Consider the following 27,516-nt stretch of genomic DNA (forward strand, 5'->3'; position numbering starts at 1 on the left):
CCCCCCCCCCCCCCCACTATATAGTTCTCAGTTCTACTTTGAGACCTTATTAACTTGCAGACTCAGTAAAATAAAATGATTACCAATCCTGATTTATTGTTAGTTTTTGCCAGGCACTCAGTATACAGGTGAGAAACCTGGCTTATAGATAACAGAGCTTAGGTATGAGCCAAGAGGTCCCAGAAGGTTCAAAAGATGTAGCAGTTGGTTTGAACCAAATCCTCCTGGAGTAGTTTGGGCAGAAGTCTGTGTGAACACTCGTGATCTGCCAGTGCATCATCACCTCCCAGAGTGGGGCTTTCTCCGGATTTGGGAAGAGGAACTGTGCTCCGGGCAGTTTGATGGGGCGTTGTTTCTCCTTGGCATGACCTGTGTCACTCAAGCCGTTTGTTCTGTCCTGCAGCTATCATCGAGCATGTGCGGGACGGCAGTGTGGTCAGGGCCCTGCTCCTGCCAGATTACTACCTGGTCACGGTCATGCTGTCAGGGATCAAGGTCAGCTCATACGCTGGGCTACGGGGTGGTTCATGGAAGTGTTCGGTGATGGGGGGACTTCGTCCATACCATTTCTTTCTAGTATGGGCTGTTAACATCGACTGGAGTACTTTAAGCTTGGCAGCAGTGCAGTTCTAATTAGATCAAATAAGACTTTTTTAAGTACTCAGAGTTGGTTTGGAGTGGGCTGTTTAGAGATGGTTGAAACCTAAAGAGGAGGGGAAGGGAAGCCAGTCCATGGGATCGCAAAGAGTTGGACACAACTGAGCAACTAAGCACGCACACGCAAAGTTTGCCGAGTGTGTTCTCTTAATGTAAAATAGCCATTTTGATTAAAGAAAAAATCAGGGATTTGAAGTGAGGCACTGGTGAATCTCTTCTTGGCAAGGGGTCATTTTCAAATGTAATTAATGATTTCCCCCATGTTGTCATGAGTTTTATTTTGCTTTACCAAGAAGGCTAAGAGGATGATATTTCCAGTTGCTTTTTATCAGTATGTTTTTAGAAGGGTTGGAAGACCTCATTGGACACCTTTCCTAGCTCAGCTTTGTGGGGTTTGTGCTGTTTGGATTGTTCCCTGTGGGCTGAGCATGCCCAGCACCCATGCGCCTGCCTGCCTTGTGCTTTAGTGCCCAACTTTCCGACGGGAAGCGGATGGGAGTGAAACACCAGAGCCTTTTGCTGCAGAAGCCAAATTTTTTACTGAGTCTCGACTGCTTCAGAGAGATGTCCAGATCATCCTGGAGAGCTGCCACAACCAGAACATTCTGGGTACAATTCTGCACCCGGTGAGTGAGCCTGGCAGACCGGCCCACGCGGGTCGGGGGTCCACTTGGGGTTTGAAGAGCTGCATTTGGCCTCTGTTCTTCCTCTCTGTGTTTAGGAGCCATTGAAGTATCTTGGTAGGGTTATCATCTACTGACTTTGAGACCTTTTTAGGGAGTTATCCATTCTCTGATAGAATTGGACAGATTTGCAACTTTGTACTTTCAGAAAACTAATCTCAGTTGTGCTTGGGTTTATAAGGGGAGGAAGGACGTTTGCACTTGTTTTCCCAGATGCTAGTCCTAAAGATTGCCAGTAAGAAAGGTGGGAGGCTGCCATATCAGTTAAGAAGTGGCAGTGGAACTTGTAGAATGGGATTGGTGAGGTTTGCAAAGCAGGTTAGCTATTTGGAGTACAGCAGGTCCCTTACAGAGGAAAGAGTTCAGTTCTGAGAGAGTATTTGTTAAGTCTAATTTGTTTGTAAGTACAACAAAGTTAGGCTTGGTACCCAAGTAACACAATTGGCTATATGCTGCTAGCTTTAACGCCTCTTTCCAGATATCCTGGGCTTGAAATGAAGATACTGTATTCCTGTACTCTATACAGTACTGTACAATAAAGTACACAAAAGCACAACCCCTTGCAGAGGATGCACCCATGTGACAGTGTACACCAACCCGTGAACTAACTTTCATGGCTAGACATGCAAACACACGTTCACATCATTGAAAGTTTGAAACTTGAAGGTGTACATGTAGGGGACTTACTGTATGGGTAGAACTGTCATGAGGAAACCCTCCTTTGGAAAAACTGTGTCCCAAGCCTTATTCAGTTGCTGCCTAATGCTGCTTTTGAGTAGGAAGTAGGTTAAGATCTTGTAGTTCTGACTACTGGGAGTTTTACCCTAGTGTATAGTTTGGTAGGTGGGATATTCTTAGATGGGAAATTGCTTTTTAACACCCCAGTTTAAATAAATTGTCATTATTGTAACCCATATCCAGTACCAGAAGAAACTACTGTTCTTTGGCTAGAGAATTCTTCCATGATGGCAGTTGTGGAAGGCTGGGAGGCTTGGTTTGGAATGTGCCAAGGTCATGTCTATTTCTTCTGAAGTGCTCGCTGTCTGCCAGAGCCCTGCCAGATGGCTCTGTGTCGCTGTAGAATGTGAATTGTAATTCACCGGGCAAAATGTAACTGTAGTTATTCCCTTACTCAGCCTGTTCTTTGGCTCTCCCCTTATGAAAAGGAAGTAAATGCCGATCTCAGGAAAGGAAATAATAAGGTATAATCTCTGCTGAAGATGAACATCCTCTGTCCACAAGAAGAGCTATTGAAATGCCGATTCCATTCATTGCCACTAACATTTATCCTACGCCTGTTAAGTGTGAGTTGCTGTGCTGGGTGCTGTGGGGATATGAAGCCAGGGCTGTTGAAGGGAGTCACAGAACAGCGTCTCCTCATAGGGCTGGTTTCTTCGTGAGAGAAATGACTCTACTTCATTTTTTTTTTTAACTACAAAATAGACTGTGGCTATGTTAATCAGGTCAGAAGTCAAGAGAAACGGATTCCCTTGCAACAGAATCTAATCTGTGCCTGCCTTATTTTTTAGAATGGCAACATCACAGAGCTCCTCCTGAAGGAAGGTTTTGCCCGCTGTGTGGATTGGTCGATTGCGGTCTACACACGGGGCGCAGAGAAGCTGAGGGCAGCTGAGAGGTAAGGCCTGGTGGGGATGCCTTCTAGCCAAGGATCTAGGTGTAGGGGACTCCAGGGAAAGGAACCTCGGGATCTTCTCTCACCCGGCCATGTCAATGTAAGGGATCGGGGAAGTTGCAGAAGAAGCTGGGGTCTCGCAGAGGAGTGACTGGCTTACAGTCTCCGGGTCAGTCTAATCCAGGGCTGTCTCCTGATTCTTCACTCAAACACTATTGGTCACCTGAGGTGCTTTCTTAATGGTTTCAGTTCACTTTTTTCCCAAGCCTCTCACTTAGATTTCAGGTTTTAGGCATTTGAAACGAAATAAACTTGAGGCTCATCTGAGGACAATGAAATAACTTATCGGCTCCTTCCTGACGTGCAGGCTGGAGCCAAGTGTATGATGGAAAGACAGAGCTTGTGGGTCCCTAAATAAGACTATCCAACGATGCTGCAAAGCCTGATGCCCTAATTTATCGAACTGTATGCTGTAGTTATAAATGCTAATACAACTGTAAGGTGTCGTGTTTTTGGCTAGGTGCCCCATAGTTAAAGCAGATGGAGCAATAACTGATTTCTAGAAAAATGATAATGGATATGCCAAAGATCAGTGGCCATTTCAGGTGTTTCCAGGTATAGGTGAACTTGAGTCTCCAGGTGGAAAAAAATGAAGCAGATAGATGAGTAGAGATGATGTTCATAAAGTCGCACCCACGGCCTCCCAGGATATGTTTAGGTAGAAGGCCAGGACCACTGGTGACATTCCACTCGAGCCTGTGTGGTTTATTTCAGAGCCATACAGTTTACAGTGTAGTTTTTTGCCTTTGAGGTACACGACAAAGAGGTGTGCAAGAACATGAACTGAATTTCTCCTTTCTTAGGTCTCTTTTACAGCCTTCTCTACTTGTAAGCAGAAATACTTAGAACTTTTTATAAAAATAGATTTTAATCTGGGCCATTTAATATGGCATACCTGACAAAGCTAGATGCTTGGAAAAAACACAGTGATTGTATACACTGTAGTCTTCTTATGTTCTACAATTAAATTCAAAACGTACAATACGTGTATTGAGCACAGCTTTCCAAATATCTCTGACTATTTTGTGATGCTCAATTTATTTTTTTGTTGCCGTTGTTCAGAATACCCCGTAGGTCTATTTTTCTAAATTATTATTTTGGTTGATGATTCTTTTTGCATTCTTTAAGTTCCTTCTTCTCTTTGAAGAAAGTTACAGTGACAGTTTCTACATGTTTTATAACATCTACAGGAGATTTTTAAGATGGCTTATCATTAAAAAACAGATTTAGACCCAGGAATGCAGATCATATTTCAATGATATGATTACTTGCCTACTGTTTTGCATGCTGTGTTAGAACTTGCTTGCATTGTCAGTAAATCTCTATTGAGGTATTTCACGTGTTTTTACAACTACAACATGCTGCTTTTGTCTTTTCTCATTTTAGCACTGCTTTGAAAAGCTGCAATACCATTTTCAGAAATAACAGTTTAATAGTTCCTTTGCCCTACCTCCTTTTATTTCTAAATAAATACTTTGACAGTGTTTCACTGATATAAAATATTTGTGTGTGTGTGTATGTATATATGTAAATCTTTGCACATATTCCCTGTCCCTCTCTTACTCTGACTCAAAAAGTCTTTTCTGGGCTTTGTAATCTAAAACAAATGTTTACCAACATGCTTTTTTAACTTTTGTTTAAATTCTGTTGGGTTATTGTCCATTTTTATTCCTCATTAGATGCACTATAGTGACCATTTTGTTCGTGTTTTCCATGTGGGATTTGGGTAGCTAATAACCTTTTTATATATTTAGATATTTCCTTATGCATTCATTTTATTTTAATTTCTTTTATCTTTTGGCCACTCTGTGTGGCATATGGGATCTTAGTTCCCTGACTAGGAATTGAACCCGCGCCCCCTGCACTGGCAGCATGGAGTCTTAACCACTGGACCACTGGGGGGGCGTCACAGTGCTCTTTTATTTTTGAAGCATGTTTGTCTTTCATAATTAAGCAGTGAACTCAGAGCACAATGACTATATCCTACTCAGTCTTTGTAGCATCACCGACTCAGTGGATATGAGGTTGAGCAAACTCTGGGAGATACTGAAAGACAGGGAAGCCTGGTGTGCTGCAGGCCATGGGGTTGCAAAGAGTCAGACTCGACTGAGTGAACAACGACCTTTTTATAATACAAATAGAAATGAGCAGGCTTATGCTTCTTAAAAATACTTTTGTTAGACGTGTGCGCTCTCCCCTCCCACTTAAGAGAGCAGTCTGTCTGTCTGTCACCCCAGCGCCTGGCATTTAGGAATCACTCAAGAGGTACCATTTCACACCAGTAAGAATGTCTGCTATCCAAAAGTCTACTAGCAATAAATGCTGGAGAGGCTGTGAAGAAAATGGAACCCTTTTATACTGTTGGTGGAATGCAAACTAGTACAGCCACTATGGAGAACAGTGTGGAGATGCCTTAAAAAACTGGAAATAGAACTGCCATACGACCCAGCAATCCCACTGCTGGGCATACACACTGAGAAAACCAGAATTGAAAGAGACACGTGTACCCCAGTGTTCATCGCAGCACTCTTTACAATAGCCAGGACATGGAAGCAACCTAGATGTTCATCAGCAGATGAATGGATAAGAAAGCTGTGGTACATATACACAATGGAGTATTACTCAGCTATTTAAAATAATGCGTTTGAATCCGTTCTAATGAGATGGATAAAACTGGAGCCTATTATACAGAGTGAAGTAAGTCAGAAAAACACCAATACAGTATACTAACGCATTATATGGAATTTAGAAAGATGGTAACGATGACCCTGTATGCGAGACAGCAAGAGAGACACAGATGTATAGAACAGTCTTTTGGACTCTGTGGAAGAGGGAGAGGGTGGGATGATTTGGGAGAATGGCATTGAAACATGTATAATATCATATGTGAAATGAATTGCCAGCCCAGGTTTGATGCATGATACAGGATGCTCGGGGCTGGTGCACTGGGATGACCCAGAGGGATGGTATGGGGAGGGAGGTGGGAGGGGGGTTCAGGATGGGGAACACATGTACACCTGTGGCAGATTCATGTTGATGTATGGCAAAACCAATACAATATTGTAAAGTAGCCTCCAATTAAAGTAACTAAGTTTATATTTTTTTAAAAAGAGGTACTTGATACGCCAAAGAGCTAATTAATTAGCAAGGTGGACTTGTACTTTCCAGGCTTGAAAAAGGGTGTGCCCAGACCCCAGCCTGTCAGCCGTGGGTTTATGGCATATGTGCATGTGGAATTGTTTCAGGTGCTGTATCGTTTTCCTCGGGGTGGTCACACTTTGTGCTGGTCTGATTAGCCTTTTCTCCTGGGTGCCTTGTCTGTGAGATAGGGTAGGGTTTTGTGCTGTTTGCTCCTGGTGGATGGTGGATTCCATCGCTGCCTTAGTCCCTCTGAGTGATCTGAATCCTTGCTTTGTTGCCAGGTTTGCCAAGGAGCGCAGGCTGAGAATATGGAGAGACTACGTGGCTCCCACTGCTAATTTGGACCAAAAGGACAAACAGTTTGTTGCCAAGGTGAGTCATTCTGAGCATCTGGCGCTGCACTGTGCACGCTGTCAGGCTAGTGATAATACAGAGATCTGAATAATCAGTCAAGGGCTGAAGCGTTTCTCTTGCAAGGCAAAGCACTGATGCGTGCATATGTGTGTGTGATTGCCTGCACAGGTGTGTTTGTTGTAAGGAACTTGGAAACTATAAGAACGTAAATTTCTGCTGTAGATTTGCATAACTTCATTAGAAATTCATGGGTTAAAACTGTGCATCTTGACCCTTTGAAATCTGTCATATGCTAGAGATTCTGTCTGTCTGCTTAGCAAATGACAGTCTCTTAGATTGCTTGCTTTCTTTCTCGCTTGCCTTTTTTCCTTTTATTTGTCTGTGCTGCGCAGCTTGCAGGATCTTAGTTCTCACCAGGACTTGAACCCCGGCCATGGCAATCAAAGCACTGAGTCCTAATGACTGGGTCGCCAGGGAACTCCCTCTCTTAGATTTCTTATGCCCAAGGGTATAAGACCTCAAATTTCTCTTCTTTCTGTTTTGAGACTCTTGTGGTTTTTGATTTTTTTCTAATGTGGGATGTTTTTGTGGTTCTGAATTTTCTCTGTTGTGATGTGTTTTTCTGAGGGCGCTCCACTTTCCTGGGATGGATGTCTCAGAAGGCAGCTGAACTACCGAATAGATTGGATCCAGCAGCAGTGCTGTAAAAGTGGTTTTTTTGAAAAAACTTCATCGCAGGGTTTGGTACCTTGAGTGGTAGAACCTATAGTAGACCTTGCTTTCCCAAAATTGCTAATGTTTTTAACTTATTTTTACTTTTGGCAAGACATGCTGGAAGCTTTGTCATAATGGACTTAAAATATCCTTGGATATTTAACTATCCAGTGACCGTCCTAAATGTCCAACGATAAGTTTAAGGTGGAGAGCCACTAGGTGGCACTGTCAGCCTGAAAAATTTTGGAATGCTTTCTCTTAGAATGGTAAAATTTTAACAAGTCTCCAAGGAATTGACTGAATTTCTTCACTTTCTTTTTTATGATGCCCAAAGCAGTAGGTCACTGAGTGCTCAAGCGGCCCCTTTCCTCTCCTAGTAGATGGTCTGTCTCTACACCAGCTGTCAGGTTAACTGTAATTGTGCCTTTCAGTGGACGTTAGTTGAAGGAGCTCCTGGTTGGATTCTCCATATGTGGCTTTCACATCTTGATGCAGATCAGAATGGACCGCTGCTTCTTTGTATGAGGACCACAGCAGCTGGGGGACTTGGACATAGCTGCTCTGCCAGTTGGAACTTGGGTTTATGTTTTCCTGTAATCTGTCCTAAGACTATAGAAGGACATAGCTACACAAGGAAAGCATGACCATTCACTCACCAAGGAGGCAGGCCTTCCAGTTTTCACCATCATCACAATTCTCGTGATAGAGATGACCCTTGGGAGAGTCCCATTACACTACTGTCCCTACCAGCCCCTCCTCAGTTGAAACTGAATTGGTAGAGAAACCTAGAAGATTTGGAATGCTTTTGGGCCTTGGCTACTTGGGAAACTAAGGCATTGCTGAAAAAAAATTCTTCATCTAAAGGATTAGATGACTGAGCCAGCAGCTTTACATTTATCCTGAGTATGATTTTTATTGGTAACTTGAAAAAGGAGAGCTTTAGGACATATAGAACATTCCTTGCATTTTGAAAAAAATCCAGGATCTCAGAATCTATTTTTGTCTTTTTTATTTTAAAACAAAGTGAGCCCCCCTTTTTTTAAATTACAATGAAGTTTTATTTTTTATAATGCCAGAATAGAGGTTATCTCTATAAAAGCTATCTGATTAAGGATCCTGTAGTATCCTAAACATAAATTTAGGTCATTCAGATACAGGCCTATTCAGAGAGTAGAGAGAAAAAGGTTTTCAGTGAATTTTTTAACTCCTTCAGGATTATTATTTTTTTTAATAGGAAAAAGCATAAAAAGAAGGAAAAACACACATACTAGATGAAATTACTATGAAAGAAAAAGTTGATCATACTGTCAATTGTGGGTGTTGGCAAACTGGCCCATGGGCCAAATACGGCCCACCATTGTTTTTATGAGGTCTGTGAGCTAAGAGTGGATTTTACGTAGAAAGAAGGGTTTGTGGCATGTTGGAATGATACGAAATTCAGATTTCAGTGTCATGAGTAAATTGGAACATAGCCATGTCTCTTCGTTTACATATTGTTTGGAGCTGTTTTTGTGGTATGGTGGCAGAGGTGAGTTGTAACAGAGACCATATGGCCTGCAAAGCATAAAATATTTGTTATCTGGCCCTGTACAGAAAAAGTCTGCTGACCTTTGACCTATACCAGTCCTCCTCAGAATGGTTTGGTATGGTATAAAGAGCTCGAGCCAGAATGTAAATCAAGGCCTTGCTGCTTTCATCAAGAAGATCTTGCTATGGAAAAAATGTCAGCAATGTTCTCAGTGATGTAGCTGATTTATGTTCTGGTACAAGCGCCTTATCTCATTGCAGACTGGCAGTCACTTTTGAGTAGTACTGACTTGTATTCTTTTGTATATAATTTTTAAGTTGGTAGGTTTTTATTTTTAACATGTAGACATTTTTATTATTTTTTTAAATTGTATTTTTGGAGTTCTGATGTCAGTGACTTTATTACACCTAAATTTCCTTAACTGTCGACAAAATGAGACATTGACTAATTTAACAGGCTACATACAGTGTTACAGGCACAGTTTGTTATAGGAATATATCTAATACTAACCATAGCAGGTTAGGTTAGTGAAGGATTTGACAAATTCTAACTGTAAATTTTTTGTGTAGACATTTTTAAAGAACTCTGTGGGCTTCTTAAGAGAAGTGTACTCTTTATTTCCCTCTCACTTGAGGCAACCATTTTCAGCTCTTGGCTAATTCACATCTTCGACTAAAACGTTCAGTTGCTTGCTGTTAATTTTTCAGGCGTAACCCCTCTTCCTTCACACCATGGAAGAAGAGGATTTAGTGTTTCCACACGTGGGTGTGCATGTACTTTTCTCTGTGCCTTCTAATAAGACTATATCATCATTCTAGCTCAGTTAACATTCAGTGTTGACTTTGTAAGTGCTAATCACTTCCGAGATATGCAGCATGTTATGACTGCTTTTCGTTTCCTGCATGATTTTTTGTTTTTCCTGGAGTTAATTTTTAATTTTTATGTATATATCTTTTATATACTTACTAATTCACCCCCCACATTCTGTCATCTGTTTCAATCTTTTCTCAAGACATGATTCAGGTCATTATTTTTATCTTTTTCAATAGTACTTTCCAGGAGCCTTGTGACCTATAACAGTCTAGTTTAGTTTAGTTCTTTTTTCCTTTTATAAGGTGTCTTCTTTGGATTTCTTTACCATTATCTTGAGTTTTCCTTTGCCTCACTCCTGGATTGGTGCTGAATCTTATGGCTTCACTATGATTTACTACTTTATTTTGGTGACACACATTCTGTTAGCTTCTTGGGAAAAGAGTGCTTAGGAGGTAGATTTTTTGAAACTGTTCGTGTTTACTCTGTTATTACGTTTGATAGTTTAGATGGGTATAGAATTTTGTTAGAAGCTATTTTCTTTTAGAATTATGAAAACATTGTTCTACTCTTATTTGTTAGGAATTTTTGTTTGTTTTCTTTCTTTCTTTATTTCTTTGGTGGCCTGAAACCATTCTGATCTCCCATCCCAGTGCTATGTGTTTTATTTCTGTAAGCTCTTAGCAAATTCTTCTTTATTCTGAAATTTCACAATGATGTGCTTTGCTTATCCATGTGTGATCATGTTGTGGTTTAAAAATTAAACCATATTAAAAATTAAATTTTAACTCTTTTGTTGTTGGTTTCCATCTAGTTTCTCTGCTATTTTTCTAGAATTTCTGTTTGGATGTTTAACTTCATGGACTAGTCCTAATTTTTTCTTACTATTTTCCATTTTTTTGTCTTTTCCTTCTAGATATCTTCATGTTTATCTCTCATCTCTTCTATTAGATATTTTATCATGCTGTATTTTAATTTCTAAAAGCTTCCTTTGTTCTTTGAATGTTTCTCTTATTACTATTAAAAAATAACATGTAATACTTATTTCAGAGATGAATATCATCTGTTAGGATTTAAGGAATTAACAATACTTTGTTAAAGATTTTTCTCTCCCTGTATAGTCTGTGTTCTCTTAAGTTGTTTTTAATTCTCTTTGGTTATTTTGATCTCTTATTTTCCATATTAGAGACTTACTTTAGATATCTGGTAACCTTTAGTGGTCTCTCAAAGAACAAGGTATTCAACACTGGTTTAGGAGCAGGATGGGATTTAGGGTATCCATCTTGAAATCCAGGTCCTTCTTACATAGATTTTAAACCAGTCCTAGTTTTGGACCTTATTTTCATTCCCTCTTGAGATCCCTGATTTGATACTTTCTCACTCTTGGTGAGTAGGGGAAGTCTGCATTATAAACCAGAAAGACTATTTTCTTTTCTCACCACTAGCTCAGGATTTAGCTTTCGTGAGTCTGTAGAATCAGTTACCACTCGTTCCTCTGCTTCCCAGCTTCCAAGTTTTGTTGCTATATTCTTCTCTCTCATTGTCTTTGTCCTTTTGGGCTTTGGCAAACAACAAGACAAAACAAAATGAAAAACAGCCCATGAAAAACAGCCCCCCAAACCCTTTATTTTTGTGTAGAAGTATTTAGGGAGGGTAACAAAGTAAATATATGAACTTTCTTTATTGTTCCTTGTGTTCCATTGTAAGGCTGCATCATAATTTATTTAACTAGTCCCCAGTAGGTCATTTTTCATGTCATTTATCACTTTTCCATTATTTAGAAAATGGAATAAATCTCTACCTAAGTCACAGTTATTTCCTTGAGGAGTATTTTGGGGTATATTTGTCAAATAGCTGGCCAGGCATTGGTAACTAGTGTATATCCCATATGTGTTCAGTTTCAAATATGTTGTTAGAGCAGAGCGTGACCATAATAGTAAATATTTCAGTCTTTCTGGGCCATATAGTCTCTTTGTAACTCTACAATTTGCCACAGCTATTGGTAATGCATAATGAATTGGTGTGGCTGTGTTCGAATAAAGCTTTATTTATAAGAGTAAGTGATGTGCCCTTGGCCATCGTTTGCCAAACCCTATTGTAGAACACAAGATGTCAGCATAAAATGTAAAAGGGAAGATGATTTCTTTTCCCAAGCTAGAACCCAGCAGCAGTTTTGTAGTCATTTTGCCTAATTTAAAATATTTGTCAATGACGAAACTACTCTTGCAAGGAAACCTAAAAAGGTCCTAAGGTGCCTTGGGCTTTCCTGAATATAGTCTGGCAGTCCTGCAAATTTTTGCTGAAGGATTCTGCTCTGAGGCTGCTGTGACCATAAGGCCTGAACAAATAGAGTGCCTACTGAAGAGAGGACCACTGTCTCCTAGGTATTAATTTATTTCCTGGTAGCTCAGCTGGTAGAATCTGCCTGTAATGCAGGTGACCCTCGTTAGATTCCTGGTTCAAGAAGATCCCCTGGAGAAGGGACAGGCTACCCACTGTGGCTCAGATGGTACAGAATCTGCCTACAATGCAGGAGACCTGGGTTCGTAATTTTACAGAGAACAGCTAAATAGCTAAAAAGCCTGCTAAAGGTGACCTATGAACTCTAATTTTGTGCCCCTGGGACCCTCTAGGTGACTTCTGGAACTGATGCAAAGCTGGAGATGGGAGTATGGGCCAAGAGTCCCACTCCTGAGAAACTTGAAACTCAGCCAGGTGTTCTCTGGATACATGGGGAACTGCAAGACTGGCTTCCGTTCTCCTCCCCTTAAGGAAGGCAGTGCTAGGGAACGTTCTCCTTGTCTCTCCAGGTTAGCAGAGAGACGTGTTCACTTCACAGCGATTAGCTGAGCCTGCTTGAGACTTTTGTGCCTGTCGTGGCTTGCCAGTTTCCTGCTTGCCTTCCCTGTGGCGTTTTAGCTGATCTGTGCTGTTTGTAGCCATATGGTCCCTTGAGCACGTGGCTTGGCTTCCCTGTCCCTGCTGCTGGATGCTTGGGCCTTGCAGATTTCACAGACCTGAATAACACTTGGGGGTGGGGCGAAGGGGCTGAGTCTTCTCCCCGCTCAGCCTGGTTAGATAGAGGCGGCCAGCTTGGTTCTCTGTACCAGCTGATTGCTTAGCCAGCAGAGCCCTGAACTAGGTGCTTTGAGAAGGTGCAAAAGAATGAGAAGTGGTTTCTGTCTCAAGGAGCTTACCCTCTGGGGCTTCATCTGGGAGAACCCTTAGTTAGCTGTGTGATACTGTTGACTGTGTCCAGTTTTAGAGGTCAGGTTATAAGCTGTCCATGGGTGGGGCACTGGTACTTATTTGGTTTGGCCCTGCTGATTTTTTGCTGTGCAGAAATGTCATGGCTTTGTATGGAGTTCATTATCATGTCTTCACAGACGGTGGCTCAGTGGTAAAGAATCTGCCTATTAAAGCAGGAGATGCAGGAGACGTGGGTTTGATCCCTAGGTTGGGAAGATCCCCTGGAGGAGGAAATGGCAACCCACTCCAGTATTCTTGCCTGGAGAATCCCATGGACAGAGGAGCCTGGCAGGCTGTAGTCCACGGGGTTGTAAGGAGTCAGACAGGACTGAGCAACTGAGCATGAGCAGGAAGATGGTTTTTAAGCAAGAATACTTAGTGTTTTTGTGTAGACTTTTGTATTCTTGTTTGGTAACATGGAGAGAACAAAAATGACTAGCTACTCCCTTGATCTTTGGTTACATGGCTTTCAGATGAAAAAGAAGTTCTGGGGATATTCTTTCTGGTTAGGAAGGTGGCCCCTCTTAAACCCAAAAGGGGTCAAGACTTGGTTTGTGGCTTAAATTAGCAAACTAATTTGCTGATAAGAAAATGGTTAATTTAGAAAAGATTTGTAAACATTTACCTACATTTAAAATTAAGACTTTTTAAGAACAGTTTTAGATTTACAGAAAAATTGGCAGATACTACAGGGAGGCCTGGCGTGCTGTGATTCTTGGGGTCGCAAAGAGTTGGACATGACTGAGCGACTGAACTGACTGACTGACTGACAGAGTTCCTAGATTAGTGGGCCTCCCCCCCCCCGCCCCGGTTTCCCTTATTATTGTCTGACAAGATTATGGCACATTGATTAGAAGTAGTTACCAGTATTGATATTATTACCAACTGAAATCTATACTTTAGTCAGATTTTCTTAGCTTTCCTCTGATGTCCGTTTTCTGTTCCAGAATCTCATCTTCAATAGCACGCTAAATTTAGTTGTCAGATCTTGTTAGGCTCCTTTTGGATTTGGTGGTTTCTCAGATTTTCTTTGCTTTTGATGACCTTGACAGTTACGAGGAGTGCAGGTCAGGTATTTTTTAGGCTGCTCCTCTATGGGAATTTGTCTGATGCCTGGCTTCCTTTTAAGTACCTATTAGGGCGCCCAGTTTGTTGGCTGGTGCTTAGGTGCCTAAGGGTATTGGCCTCAGCAGGTTGTGCTTCGTATCATGTGAGGATGCACGGTGGTAGCTGGGGTTTTCTGGGGGCTGTGCGGTGAGCCATGGTCATCGCTGAGATAGGGTGGGGTGCTCCTGATGTCCCCCACTGCAGTGTTGCTTCATTAATGCTTCCAGGTTTAGCTTCGGGAGAACAGACCTGGCAGATGAAAGCTGGGGAAGCAGGAGAAGCAGCCGATGTCTTGAGTTAAGAGAGTAAGAAGGGTGTTTGGTGTCCCGTTTCCAATGGCCCCATCAAGGGCACTCAAAGGTGGTGCCTGTAGGAGCCCTGTTTGAGCTGCTGTTGCTTTTCTTTCTGTCTGGTACTGATAATTTCGGCAGCTTTGGGAGGACTGGTGTTTGTGTCTGGGACTGTTCTGAGGGTCTTTCTGTATGTTTCATAGATGCTGCTGTGTTTTGAGAAGCTGAGCAGCAGCAGCCCTATGCATTTAACACACAGCTCTTTAGATGGGCGCTGCAGATGGGGGGAATGTGGCAGGAGGTCAGGGTGATAGACGGATGTCCCCTGCCTCCGACAGTGCTCTGCCATTCTCCTGACCTGTGGCAGATCTTAGCCTGTGCTGCGTCATCATTAAGCCTCTCATTTTTCCTTTTACAGCTGGACTCTAAGAAATGCAGGGGGATTGGGTTGAGGGCTTACATCTCGAGTCCAGCTAGTGACCTTTTATTCTGGGTAGATTCTGCTCTTGGAGCATGTAGTCAGTAGAGGTGTGTGTGTGTTGACTCGAGGTCAGTAGTATGAGGAGGAGAATGATGATGTGGGCATACTTCAAATTGCCCTGGTGGAAAGCACCATTAAAAACATCACCGTTATAATGTGGTCTGTGACGGTGCTGACAAGCAGGCTTTGGATGGTAATCCACTCTGCCTTTTACTTATTGCACTGTGTGACTGTAACTACTGTTTGATTGCTTTTTCCATGTTTCTGCCCAGGAGCTGCTTGTTCTCCGGACAGTAATGGCACAATTTACCCCATAAACCCCACTTCCATGCACACATGCACAGACAGGCACCCTCATCCCGCTTTTCCAGGAAGGCAGGCCTTGTTTAGCTGGCAGCGTCAGAGCACACAGTTCCTGAAGAGGAGGTTGCTAATAAGGGAGATGCTGAGCAGAGAGAGTCTGCTGCTGAGGCCTGAAATTTACAGCTCAGAGAAGCCGCTCGCTGCTGCTGCGGCTGCTAACATGTTATAAGGGGTGATGAATACCAGTAACTTGTCACCGGGGTATGCTTCGAGCCTCACATTCTGTAATCAGAGGGTGAAGGTGTGAGCGCTATGATACTTTCCCTGGTTTTATTTCTCTATGAGCATGACTGGGGTGTAGAGAATGTCTAGATATTTCTCATGTCTTAATCGTACGAAGCTTCCCTATGTTTCCAGCAGTGGACACTTTAATAGGAGTTGGTTTTGCGGGGAGAGGAAGGTGCAGCTTGATCCATCATTGAGATTTTGGAAATCCCGCGATGTATATGCAGTTGAGATGCCTGATAGTTACCGAGTCCGTTGGGCAGTGGTTCTGTGCCTCCTCTGGAGGGAGGAGCAGTATTGATTCACTGTACTAGCTATTGTGCTTGGTATGGCTTTATGGAACTTTTGGTTTGAAGGTGGGATAGCAGTATAGCTATGGATATGTTGTAGTCCCCTCCCCCACCTCCCTGTGCTTTTAATCTAGGGGTCCCTGAGCTCCGTGCCATGGACTGGTACCTCCTGTTGGATGAGCGGTGACATTATAATGGAAATAAAGTGTGCAGTAAATGTAATGTGCTTGAATCATTCTGAAACCGTACCCCCACTCTTGGTCTGTGGAAAAATTGTTTTCCATGAAACTGATCTTTGGCACTGAAAAAGTTGGGGACCTCTGTTTTAATCCATTTCATACACATGTGGGATTTCAAAGGATAGGGAAATCGTTAGCTGAGGTCTTTCTCTTGTGGTCAGTTGGCCAAGCCCCTGCTGCTGTCTTTAGGGAGTGAGGGAGATTCCATTATGGCTGGCATTTTTACTTTGGCATTAATGTGTCTAGATGGTAATGGTAGCAGATACACTCTTTTTGTTTCAGTTACTGAATCCATATTCTTGGTTATATCTTCTTGGCTGTTTTTAGTTCTGCACTTAAAATGACTGGGCTGGTGTAAGGGAGTCTTTGTTTTGGAGGATTCCAAGACCACCCCTACTACGTAATCATCCCTGACCTTGGCTTGGTCCTCATGTAACCACACATCATGCTTTTGGTTACCCTTGGGCTTCACTCAGGTTTTCTGGCCAGGTGAGTTTTGAGGCTCTGGCTCTCTGGGCTTTAGTGTTAGTTAGCCTTTGTGTGCGGACAAGGCAATGGCAATCCACTCTGGTACTCTTGCCTGGAATATCCCATGGGCGGAGGAGCCTGGTAAGCTGCAGTCCATGGGGTCGCTAAGAGTCGTACACGACTGAGCGACTTCACTTTTCACTTTTCACTTTGATGCATTGGAGAAGGAAATGGCAGCCCATTCCAGTGTCCTTGCCTGGAGAATCCTAGGGACGGGGGAGCCTGGTGGGCTGCCCTCTATGGGGTCGCACAGAGTTGGACACAACTGAAGCGACTTAGCAGCAGCAGCAGCAGCCTTTGTGTGATTCTCAGCTCTAAGAAAAAGGTTATAGCAGAATGGCTAGTTATCTGAGCCTGGTTTTTGCTCCATTCAAGTTTTGCAAGTTAATCTTACACCTAGCTAAAACTTGAAAATAATTACCCTTCTCCTAATCTATAGAGCTCTTTCTCAGACCCTTTACTATCCTTGTGGTCCCTAGCCTGTTTTTCTCTATACTGCTTCCATTACTAATGATGTGAAAACCCCAGGTTATCTTCCCATCCATCAGCAGTCGTCAGCCATCCATGGATGTACAGCTTGATTCCAACTGTCATCTTTCTTTTTTCATTCATTCTGTTTGATGGTGCTTTCCTCCTGCTATTTCCTGTCATGTATAATTTCTCACTTGGTTTTTGCTTTTTTGCTCCTTCTTCAGATTGTCCCTTAAATCACTCTTTTTTTTTTTTTTTCCTGTGTGATTGGCTGATTCTCAGGAAAAGGTTGAGGCTAGCCATTTTGCAGGAATCTGCAAATAAATGGGTATATTCTGTTGTAAAAGGTTGTGAGCCTCCCAGGGAATAGTTAGTAAAGGCTCTTTTACTATTTTAGGATTTAGCAGTGTGACACCCACCACAGCGAAGGAGCCTCTAGCTCCTTTTGTTTCATATAAAAGACGAGGGGACTTTTGCAAGTCTTCCCTCATGGTGGCAGCTGACCCTGCAGTTTGTTGAGCTGCCTGTTTGCTCCTGATGGGGTCTCATTGAAGGTGGGGAGAGTGGGTTTTGATTCATCAGATGAAGTGCATGGTGACTGTGTTTTGTAGTCAGTAGCTTCCTTGTAGTAAAGTGTTACTTACAAAAACCCCCAAATGGCCTTGTAACAAAAAGTTCTGAATATAATTGGGTGAATTGTACACTGCTGGCTGAATTATGAGGTCTGGTTATAACCCTGATGTAGTCTGAGTGTGGTTTTGAGGAAATTTTATTCTGTGCACATTGGTGGAGTGTTCTGGTAAACCTCCACAGAGGAATATTTGTGCTTTTGCTGTTGAATAAATATCCTCAAAAGCTTGGGAGTGAGTTACTAGCTGAGAGTGGGGTCCAGTGTTGCTGTTTTTGGGGTCCAAAATAGAGATAGTAGTGCTCTGAAAAGGTGGCCTCCAGAGTAGTTGAAGTCATATCTTAGCAATCTAGTGTTTCTGCCGGTGAGATAAAAAACGGAGCATCTCCTTTCACATGCTGAGATGACAATACTTTTTGCCCTTCACTGCCTTTGATTTTTCTGCTCTGTGTTGGGGTGTCCTATTTTGGTTTTTTCTCATCTAGTGCTGGTACCTCCTAATCCAGCCCTTGCCTCTTTTCCTAGAATCATGTTGTGATAGGCATTTTGATTTTAACTTAGAACCTGTTTCAAGGCAAATCTTCAGTAGCACGTAGAGACTAGATTTCCAGTTCTTAAGCTTTGTAATTCCCCACAAATCTTGGTCGGGGCAAAAGATAAAACAGCTTGGCCATCTTTCTGAGTGATACAGATCCTGCCTTGCTGAGAAATCATCATATCTCTCAGGTCTGCTAATAATAGGATAGTTTCCTTCAACATTGTTGTACCGTAAAGCATGATGTTGGATCTATCCCAGTGGCTGTTGGTCGCAGCCTTCTTCCTGTGATCGGTGTGCCTTGCTCCTTCGCACACGTGCTCTGGGATTTGGGCTGTTGAGGCGCATTTCAGCATTTTCGCCTTCTTGCCGCCCACAGGTGATGCAGGTGCTCAATGCTGACGCCATTGTCGTGAAGCTGAACTCTGGGGACTACAAGACCATCCACCTGTCCAGCATCAGACCACCGAGACTGGAGGGGGAGAATACACAGGTGAGACGAGAGAAGCAGCAGCTCCTCTTTTCCGAAACCAAGAGGGCGGAGCTGGACGATCAGTTAGATGTGGTTCGTGTGTAGAGGAACACTAACAAACCAATAGTGTAAATCACCAAAGTATTATTTCCTACTATTTGCAGCCTAGCTGCCACTGGGCAAGTCTGTTTTCTCTTGAAACACACTCACTGCTCTCCTTCATTTTTGATGGACCCCACTGACATTCCTCGCTAAGGGGCTTGAGAGGAGTTAGGGTTGGTGTATGTTAGGTGGTGAATAAGTCTTGTTAACGAGATCTTATTCTCTGGAGATAAGGAGAGGAAGGGTCATGTCTCACGTGCATGATAGCAAGGCCTGTTCTGCTGATCATTTTGATTTGCTCTTTTTTGTTCTAGGAAGAAATTAATCTTGGTGTGTGTGTATATATATAGTCTGGGTTCACTTACTCATCTTTTCCAAGTAGCGACTAGAATTGTTAGTTGCATTGTTTTGTGCTATTTGCTGGGTCTTCGGGCAGCAGGGGTGCTTGGCTAGCTGATGTGTACGATTTTGGTATGTCAATTTGAGAAATTATGCTTAGGATGACAACTGTAGGCAGTTTTGTTTTAAATTTTGTGGTCACTTTCTTTCTGTTGTTACGACTTACAAGAGACTGGGGAAAGGGATTGTGGTTGAGCTTTTTTGTTTGTTAGGCTGTCTTAGTTTGTAGACATCTTTTCCAGCCCCTGTTTTTGCCTCCTGATAGCTAAAGTGTGTAACTGTGTGGATCGGTTATAGAACTGGGTCCTCAGTGAGAGCCAGTGCCACAGGCAAATTAAACAGTGTGGTTGAACTTAGTGCCATGTGGTTTTTTAATGTATCCTTTTGTAGTTTTGGAGATGTGAGATTTGCTTTTCTGATGTTTTGCCTATACCAGTGTCTCGGTGCATTCGCGAGATAAAATTCAGGCCCTGTTTTCATTTGTGTGAGAGTTTATAGGCAGCCCATAAGAGTAAAATAAAAATATTGTGATTGTCTTTTGAATCAAATCATGAATAAGAAATCCATACAGGATGGATTCTTTGAATGTCTGGCCAATCACTTCATCTCCACCCACCCCCATCCTCTCAGCCTTTTTTCCCCCATAGAGGAGGCATTTTAATGCAGCAAACAGTATTGTGGTAAGCTTGAGAATTTAAATGCACGAAAGCTTAGAAATGCCAAAATAAGGTTCTCTCAGTAACTGTAGCTCTGCCTCATTGCACAGAGTAAATATACATCTCCAATTTTATCAGTGTTGGGAGTAGTCCACACTTCTGCATCTGTGCCATGCAGTTGGAATTAAGGTTCCCACAGCAACCACAACTTTGGAATTCTTGAACGTTAATTTTTGTGCCTGCATCATCAGCCAAAGCATTATGTTAAAGTAGATTCAGGAGCTGAATTTTAAGCAGTTTTTAGGGTTGTGGGGGTGTTGCAGCAGGTTGATGGTGATAAACTACCGCTGAGAAGTTTATATTTTTTGTAGAACCCTTTGTAACTTCTCAGGGGGTAATGGGTAGATTTCCCTTAGCGAGTGGACGATGGAAAATTGTTGGAATATATTTCCTAGTTTAGGCAGGGTCCTGTTTGTAAAATTTCTTGTTCTTTACCAAGGTAGGTTATTGCTTATTTCAAACTCCTGTTCATTCCTGAGATCCTCCATTTTAAGAAAGCTTTAAGTGAGGCTCAGCTCTAAGAGTCAACATATGGCTTTTGAGTGAGTTGAGGAATGGGTTCCCTTACTGGTTCATTAAATTCCTTTGGAAGATCTTGGTCACATAAGAGATGAATATAACCCCCTTTGAGTACAGTGATGGAGGTGCTGTGCAGAGCCCTGTTGTGGTGGGTGCTGGGGAAGTCTTCTGGGGAACAGTTTACTAGCCTCTTGAGCGCTCCTGGATGATAAGTAAGCAGGTGGGAGAAAGGGCCTCCTAGACCAGCACTGTCTAATAGATACATAATGCAAGCCACAAATGTGAGCTCTGTGTGTTATTTAAAATTGTCTAGTAGCTCTGTTTTAAAGAACATTAATTTTAATGCAGCTTATTTGACCTACTATATCCAAAACAGTATCATTTCAACATTTAATGAATATAAAAAATTCATGAGATATTTAACTTTTATCTTTACTGTGTCTCAGAAATCTGGTGTATATTTTATACTTGGATCTCAGTTCATCCTAGCATATTTCTAGGGTTCAGGAGCCACAGGTGTATAGTGACTTGTATTGGACAGCACAGGTTGAGGGATTCTGATGAATAGGTTCATTGTCTTTGATCAGTTCTTTCCCACTTTGTACCAGGTGTTGTGCTGGGGATGTCATGGGGAATAAACCCTCCTAAAACTACTCTCATGGAACTTTACAGTCTAGTACGGGACATACGCACGTAAGTGCGTTTATGTTATGTGCTGTGGAAGAAAAGGTTAGCGTTTATAGGAATGCATAATCTGGAAGGCTTCTTAAGGCCTGAAGGCTGACTAGGAGTTAGCTAGGTAAAAAATGGAGAGAAGACAGTTTCTGACCAAGACAGCAGCAGTGACAAGAATCGGATGAGTTTGGTCCTAGGGACTGGGTGGCCACTGTGGAGGATGCCTGTGTGGTGTGATGCTCTGTGGTCCACAGTCCAGGCAGGGCAGGTCACACATGTTCTGTGAACATTTCCAGGTACTCATGAAAAGAGACTGCAGGCCATGTGATAAACTGCCGGCGGTTCTGTATGATTGGAATAGAGGATACTTAATGCCAGGGTGGGGGTCGGGGAAGTGGGGGAGTAAGAAATGGGTTTGGGAGTTAGGCATGGACCACAGTTTGAAAACATCTATGCCATGGTTTTTAGATTTCTTTTGCCTTGAAGAATTTTAAGGGATGACACCTTTCAGATTTGAGTGTGCTTGTGTTGGTGGCTTGCATTTATAAAACATGAAAGTAACTTTGCATCTATAAAGGAAAATCATGCTAGATGAAAACTGATCAGAGGCAAGGGGTTCTGGTTCTGGTTTTGTTTTTGGTAAAGCTCGCCTGGAGGCGAAGGGAGCAGGAAATGCAGGGTTGTGGGTGTGGCTCTAGCAGCCTCTACACGAAGGAGTCAAGTTCTTGCCTTTCTGCTTCCCCTGGAACTCTCACAGTGAGTGGAAGACCTAACTAATGCTTATGTTAGATTTACAGTATAGGTGTAGGAATAGGCGTCACCCAGGGATCCCAGCCAGGCTCTGACTATGTGTGTGTAATGACTAGGCAAGCAGGAGTCCCTTTGGAGTCCTTGAATTCCCTAGTGTTCTTTGCCGTATACAACAGTTTCTTTACAAGGGCAGTCCAATCAAGTGCTGAAGGTGTAGATGTCTGGACATCTGTGAGGCCACATCGTACCCTTATGCAAGTTAGAGAAGACTGTCCCTTGCTTCTGGCAGCCTCAGGTCAGGGCACACAGCTTGGCAGATAGAGTGGAGGCTGGATTTCAGCTCCCATTTTCCCTCCGTCCCCCTGGCCAGGTGCCCTCATCCACGGCACAGTGTGTACAAGCTGATGTGGCTGTCCTAGTTAGAACAGCCCTGATGGGCTCTCCGAAGAAAACGGCAAGGGTGTATTTTGGGAACGGGAGGGTGGTCTCGTAGTTACAGAAACAAAGGTTGTGTGGCCATTGTTTGGAGATGACAGATGGACCATGGCGGGCATTGAATGGAAACCCTTAGGAGATTGCCTTCTCTTGAAGTCTGGGACACTTCTGGGAGAGGGTGTCAGTGGCTTTGAAATGGAGAAAAAGTAACTTGGCAGCTTATGGTACTAGAGCTCATTCTAAACAAAAGAGCACAGTGGAGAAGGTGCAGATGAGGGAGTGGGAAGAGGAGAGGTAGGGACAAGTCTCTGCGAGCTGGAGCTTTCTCACAGGCAGGCAGGTGGCATGCAGGGACTCCTGCTACCACAGCCTCCTTCCTCCAGGCGCCCAGGTGACGACCCAAGGGGGCTTGTCCTTCAGGTGACGATGGGGAGATGCTTCTAATGTTGATCTTCTCCATACCCTGAAAACTCAGGTGGCAGCAGCTCACACAGACCTTCTGAGACATCTCTGTTGTGAAGACAGTAGTGCAAGTTGGATTTTCCTTTCTTTATACACAGAGACAAATTCATTTTTGTTACATTATACATGAAGGCAAGGAAGTTTTGCCCAAGGCTAGCTGTATTTCCACTCCCCCCTTTTGGTTACTTTCTAATTGCTGCCCGAGGAAGGGCTCTGGACAGAACTGCATGATCAGAGGAACTGCGCTCATTCTCTGCAGCTCCTTTCTAGTAGTACAGGGAATTCAGGAGTAGCCATGGCTCCCAGATTGTGGTTAGAGCTTGACTGGTTGCTAGAACATGCGACAGAGTTAGAAGCTAGAGAGTGTAGTGTCTCCCTGAGAAGGAGTACAGTGTCAGATGTTGTGGATTCTGTTTCTGTGACACCAAAGTATTGGGTTATTCAGGGAAGATCCAGTGTTAGCTCTTTGGAGGTGTAGCTCCTTCGGCTAAGATCCTGTTTGGACATCAGTTTGTGGTATTTCTGTGGACCTGAATACGTGTCAGGATTTCTCTAAAGGTGAGGGGTGTGTGTGCTAAGTTGCTCAGTTTTGTCCGACTCTTTGTGACTCTGTGGATTTTAGCCTGCCAGGCTCCTCTGTCCATGGAATTCTCTAGGCAAGAATACTGGAGTGAAGAATACTGAAGGTCCTCCTCCAGGGGATCTTCCCAACCGTAGGATCAAGGCCACATCTCTTGCGTCTCCTGCGTTGGCAGATGGGTCCTTTGCCACTGCTCCACCTGGGAAGCCCTCGCTAAAGGTGTAGTCTGTGTTATCCAGTTGTTTGCCACAGAGATATAAGTGCTTAAAATCTTGGAGAAAGGCTGTGGGTTTTCCAAGCTACTGCTTAAAGGAGATAACACATTGTGCAATCTCAGGACTTCCTAGAGAGCTTTTGGCTTTGATCTAAAGCTGGAAAACCTAGTTCTCTATTGCCCAGGGCTGCTGTGCGCTTTGTGTTACACTGGAGTGTTAATGACAAAGGAAATACAGCCCCCGGGCATCCGATGAAGGGGCTGACTTATTTCCCCATGAAGTCCAGTCATGCAGTTCTATTGTAGTGGGCAACGAGACACACACACACACACACACACACCCCTACTCTGGGAAGTGGGGAAACCCTTCCCCCATCTCATGTGTGGTTTCATGCTTTCAACTTGTATTGGTTTCCATCACCCTGTCTTTCAGCCTCTTCCCTTGAACTAACTTACCAAGGAAGTGTTCTTTCACAGCAAGGCCTCTAAATATTCAGACCTGGGCACTGTAGGATGAGTTTTGTTAAAGCTGCAGTCTGCCTAGTCTCCCAGAGTCACTGCTGCCTGTTGGGGGTTTTGTTTCCCAGGCCTGACCTCACTGGGTTTGCCCTGAAGGCAGGTGATGGGAGACCAGGGCTGCAGGCAGGCACATTACTAGTGATGCCCTGTGATGCTTTAAGGGCATTTCCTCAGAGGCAGGTTGGTTGGGTGGTAATATTCCCTTTTGCAGAAACCCAGGGTGCTTTGCTATTTAAACACGATTAAAAGTGGTTTCTCAACCTATTCCCTTTAGTTTAGATTTCCGAAGGCTCAAGCTTTTCCTGGGACCCTGAAACAGATGACGCTGCCTCTGAGATGCATACCAACAGGAAGCTGTGGGACTACAGTCCCTGCATGGAGCAGGGACAAACCAGTAAACTGGGATCTCAGTGTGTAACTGGGAGCATAAGGCAAACAGCAGGTTGGGGAGGGCCAGCCTGGCATTGAGCACCTTGGAGAAAAGCAGAAGCTCTTTGAAATGGATCTAGCATCTCACCGGTTTCTAATGGAGAGATTGGGGGACTGCAGCAAAGTGATCAAAAGACACAGAATGTGTCAGAGCTCCAGCAGAGGCATTCTGTACCCGTTTCAGATTTGTTTGATCTGAGTGTTTTTGAGAAGAACACTTGAAACTTCTTTGTTAGAGGACTTGAAAAAAAAAAAAATTACTATTAGGAGACGGTGGCTTGGTCTTAGCTCATCTATTTAAGATTCCAGGATGGATGTATGCTGTTGTTTTTTAAAGATCAATACCTGTTGCTTGGCTGCAGTGGTCACTGGGGTTAAGACATTTCATATTTGAGTGGAGATATATAGATATACTATTTATTTTTATATATTATATATATGTATATATATTTGCATGCTTAGTCACTCAGTCGTGTCCGACTTTTTATGACCCTTTAGACTGTAGCCCACCAGGCTTCTCTGTCCAGGGGATTTTTCAGCAAGAATACTGGAGTGGGTTACCGTTTCCTACTTCAGGGGATCTTTCCGACCCAGGGACTGAACCCACGTCTCCTGTGTCTCCTGCATTACATTCAGATTCTTTACCCACTGAGCCACCAGGGAAGCCCCATATAGGTATTTCAGTTCAGTTCAGTCACTCAGTTGTGTCCCACTCTTTGCGACCCAACGGACTGCAGCATGCCAGGCTTCCCTGTCCATCACCAACTGCTGGAGTTTACTCAAACTTGTATTTAGATAGAGCTGTATCCAGAGTTTCCTAAAATGTATGTTCCACTAGTCTGTATAAGTGAATTATATCCTGGAGAAGACAACAAATGCCTATTTGCCTTTGATTTAGTTTTTTTTCTCTGTATTACAAATTATATTTTCTTTTGTTCCTTGTAGTTAACGCATCCTCTTTCCCATGATCGTGCCTCTCCCCTGCAAATAATTTTTGGGGGAGTTTAACAGTCTCCTAGTGGATCTTGCTGGTTAATCCTTCCCCAAGCCACGTGCATTGATGTCTTTCAATCCATCTCTCTCTCTTCTCCCTTCATTTAATCATCACTATTACACACTTCTATATTTTCAATTTATCTAAGTCGTCGCAGCGCTGCTTTGTTCATATTTATTGCCTCTCTTCAGTCCTGTGAGCTGCGGTAATCTTCTCTTGTTTCCAGAGCTGGCAGCCCCATCGTGTTTACTGTCCTGTGACCATTGAAAACAGCTGCTGTGCTGAGGTAAACCTCTTTCTTGCCCTGGTTCTTGAAATCCTCTTTAGGCCAGATATTTCCATACACAGTCCTTCCCTTTCTCTGTATCCTCCTCTTCTGATGGTTTCTGTCTCAGCCCACTTCCTGCTGTGATGCCTAAACTCCACTGTCGGCAGGAATGGTATGGTTTTCTCAGAATGGTATGGTTTTCTTGGCTTCCTCTCCCCTCTATTTCCAAAGCTTGCAGAGTGCTGTGGCTACTGGAGGCTTTTAACAGATGTTTAAATCGACGTGTGTGCTGAGGCTGAAGACCTAATCCATACATTAGTTTTGAGTGGCATCATTTTTAGCACTCCCAAACCATCGCTAATCTCCTTGACTGCTTCTGCTAGCCATGGCAACTTGAACCAGTGTATTGGTGTTGAAAGGCCCCAGGAGAGAGTTTTTGCAGTTGATTTTTCCCTCCTTCCTAATTGGATTGCTTGTTTTGATGGTCACGTCACACATGGCTTGGTTTTCTGCAGGCACTTCCTCTTCCCCACTCCTGGTTTCAATCTAGTTGCCGCCATTGGGGTGACGAGCCCTGCCTCTCTCTGAGCAGTGGTTTTCCTCATAATACTATTTCATTAGTGTGGGGCAGATTGGGTTCAGGCCACCAGAGGGGTTCGTTTCAGGATTTTAAGTGTTTTGCAGATTGGTCCCCAACTGACTTTCTTTTAACACGTCTTCTCTTACTCAGGCTTTCCCAAATAATCCCTCTTTCATAGCAGTTCAGAGGTCTCGATTCATTGGAGTTTTGGGGTGTGCTTCCCCCCGAGGGCTGTCTTTTTCCTGTTGTCGACCTTGTTGGTTGTCAGATTATTTCTTTGCATGGAACTAATTTTAAAATCAATTAGAGAAGCTTTCCCTTCATCTTTCTCTCTTTATTTATGAGATACTGATTGCAGAGCTACCTACACTGTGTTTAGATAAATTACTTTTTTTTTTTTCATAACATTTATATTCAAGGCGAGTTTAGTGCAGCCATCCAGTACCTTGCACTTCTGCAGGCCAAGGCTGGAGGTTTCATTCCTTGGTGGACTAATTAGCTTTGTACTGGGAAAATTTTGTTCAGTTCAAAAACCCCAAACGTTCCAGTTCCTCATGTATTATAAGCACTGTGGACCTGGGAAATTATTTTGATTAGTACGATGTTTGTAATCATAGAAGCTGAGTCTCAGATCCTGACCAGCATATGCCTGGTGTGGTCACAAGGTGGACTTTAGATGGGTGGTGGCTTGTGGATGAAGCAGCATCAGGTCACGTCACTGCTGGGGAAAAGGCTTTTCAGAACCGAGATGAGAAGGGGAAGCTGAAGGACACAGATGCTTGCTTTTCCCCCCTGCAAATGACAGGTCTATTGCTTAGGCATATTTTTAATGTCACTTTTCATTTCAGTCCTCCCTTGAAATCCACAGCCAGTTTATGGGTTGTTCACATTTTATAGGCCTTCATCTCACTACCTTTTGTGATCCAAGCCTGTTTTTGACTGCATGTTGGTGGCAGCCTTGGCACAGTGCTGCTTCACCAGGAGGAGCTCCATTTGGATTAGCTGTGAAGACATCACAGAGACTTTGTGCTCCTTACTTTTTCACTTCTCTGCTAGAAGCCAGTGGATGTCATCTCCTTTATCCTCATCTCATTGTATTGGGCCCTTCGTGAGGCTAAACAGAAATATCCCCTTTCTGGGGCGTCTGCTGAGTCTCCGTGTTAGATGTCAGTCCAAGAGTTTGGTTCCTTTTGCTGTCCTGCTGGTTCTGGTTAACCCACTGAAGGGATGCCTGAGCACACAAGCAAAAATAGCAATAGTTGCCAGCTCACTCCCTGGCCCATAGTTTTTGATACTCACATGTTTGTGTAATGTCTCATTTCATTCTCACTGGCTCCTCATGGTTCATAATTGGGGCAGAATATACCGATACTGGCCTTTCTGAGTTGCCCGCTCTACACACTAAGATGTCTTCCC

The 27,516-nt window shown here is 43.3% G+C and overlaps 1 protein-coding gene across 1 annotated transcript in view; it reads left to right on the top strand.

Moving 5' to 3' along the window:
- The window catches only part of SND1 (staphylococcal nuclease and tudor domain containing 1), a 423,281-nt gene that overhangs the window by 45,996 nt on the left and 349,769 nt on the right, over positions 1 to 27,516 (top strand). The window contains exons 6-10 of the mRNA XM_040259576.1: positions 404 to 495; positions 1,125 to 1,283; positions 2,870 to 2,976; positions 6,456 to 6,546; positions 18,366 to 18,479. Of these exons, the coding sequence (XP_040115510.1) occupies positions 404 to 495; positions 1,125 to 1,283; positions 2,870 to 2,976; positions 6,456 to 6,546; positions 18,366 to 18,479 (563 nt within the window). The remainder of the gene's footprint in view (positions 1 to 403; positions 496 to 1,124; positions 1,284 to 2,869; positions 2,977 to 6,455; positions 6,547 to 18,365; positions 18,480 to 27,516) is intronic.

Source organism: Oryx dammah, unplaced genomic scaffold (genome assembly GCF_014754425.2).
Source record: "Oryx dammah isolate SB20612 unplaced genomic scaffold, SCBI_Odam_1.1 HiC_scaffold_18, whole genome shotgun sequence".
NCBI classification, from domain to species: domain Eukaryota; kingdom Metazoa; phylum Chordata; class Mammalia; order Artiodactyla; family Bovidae; genus Oryx; species Oryx dammah.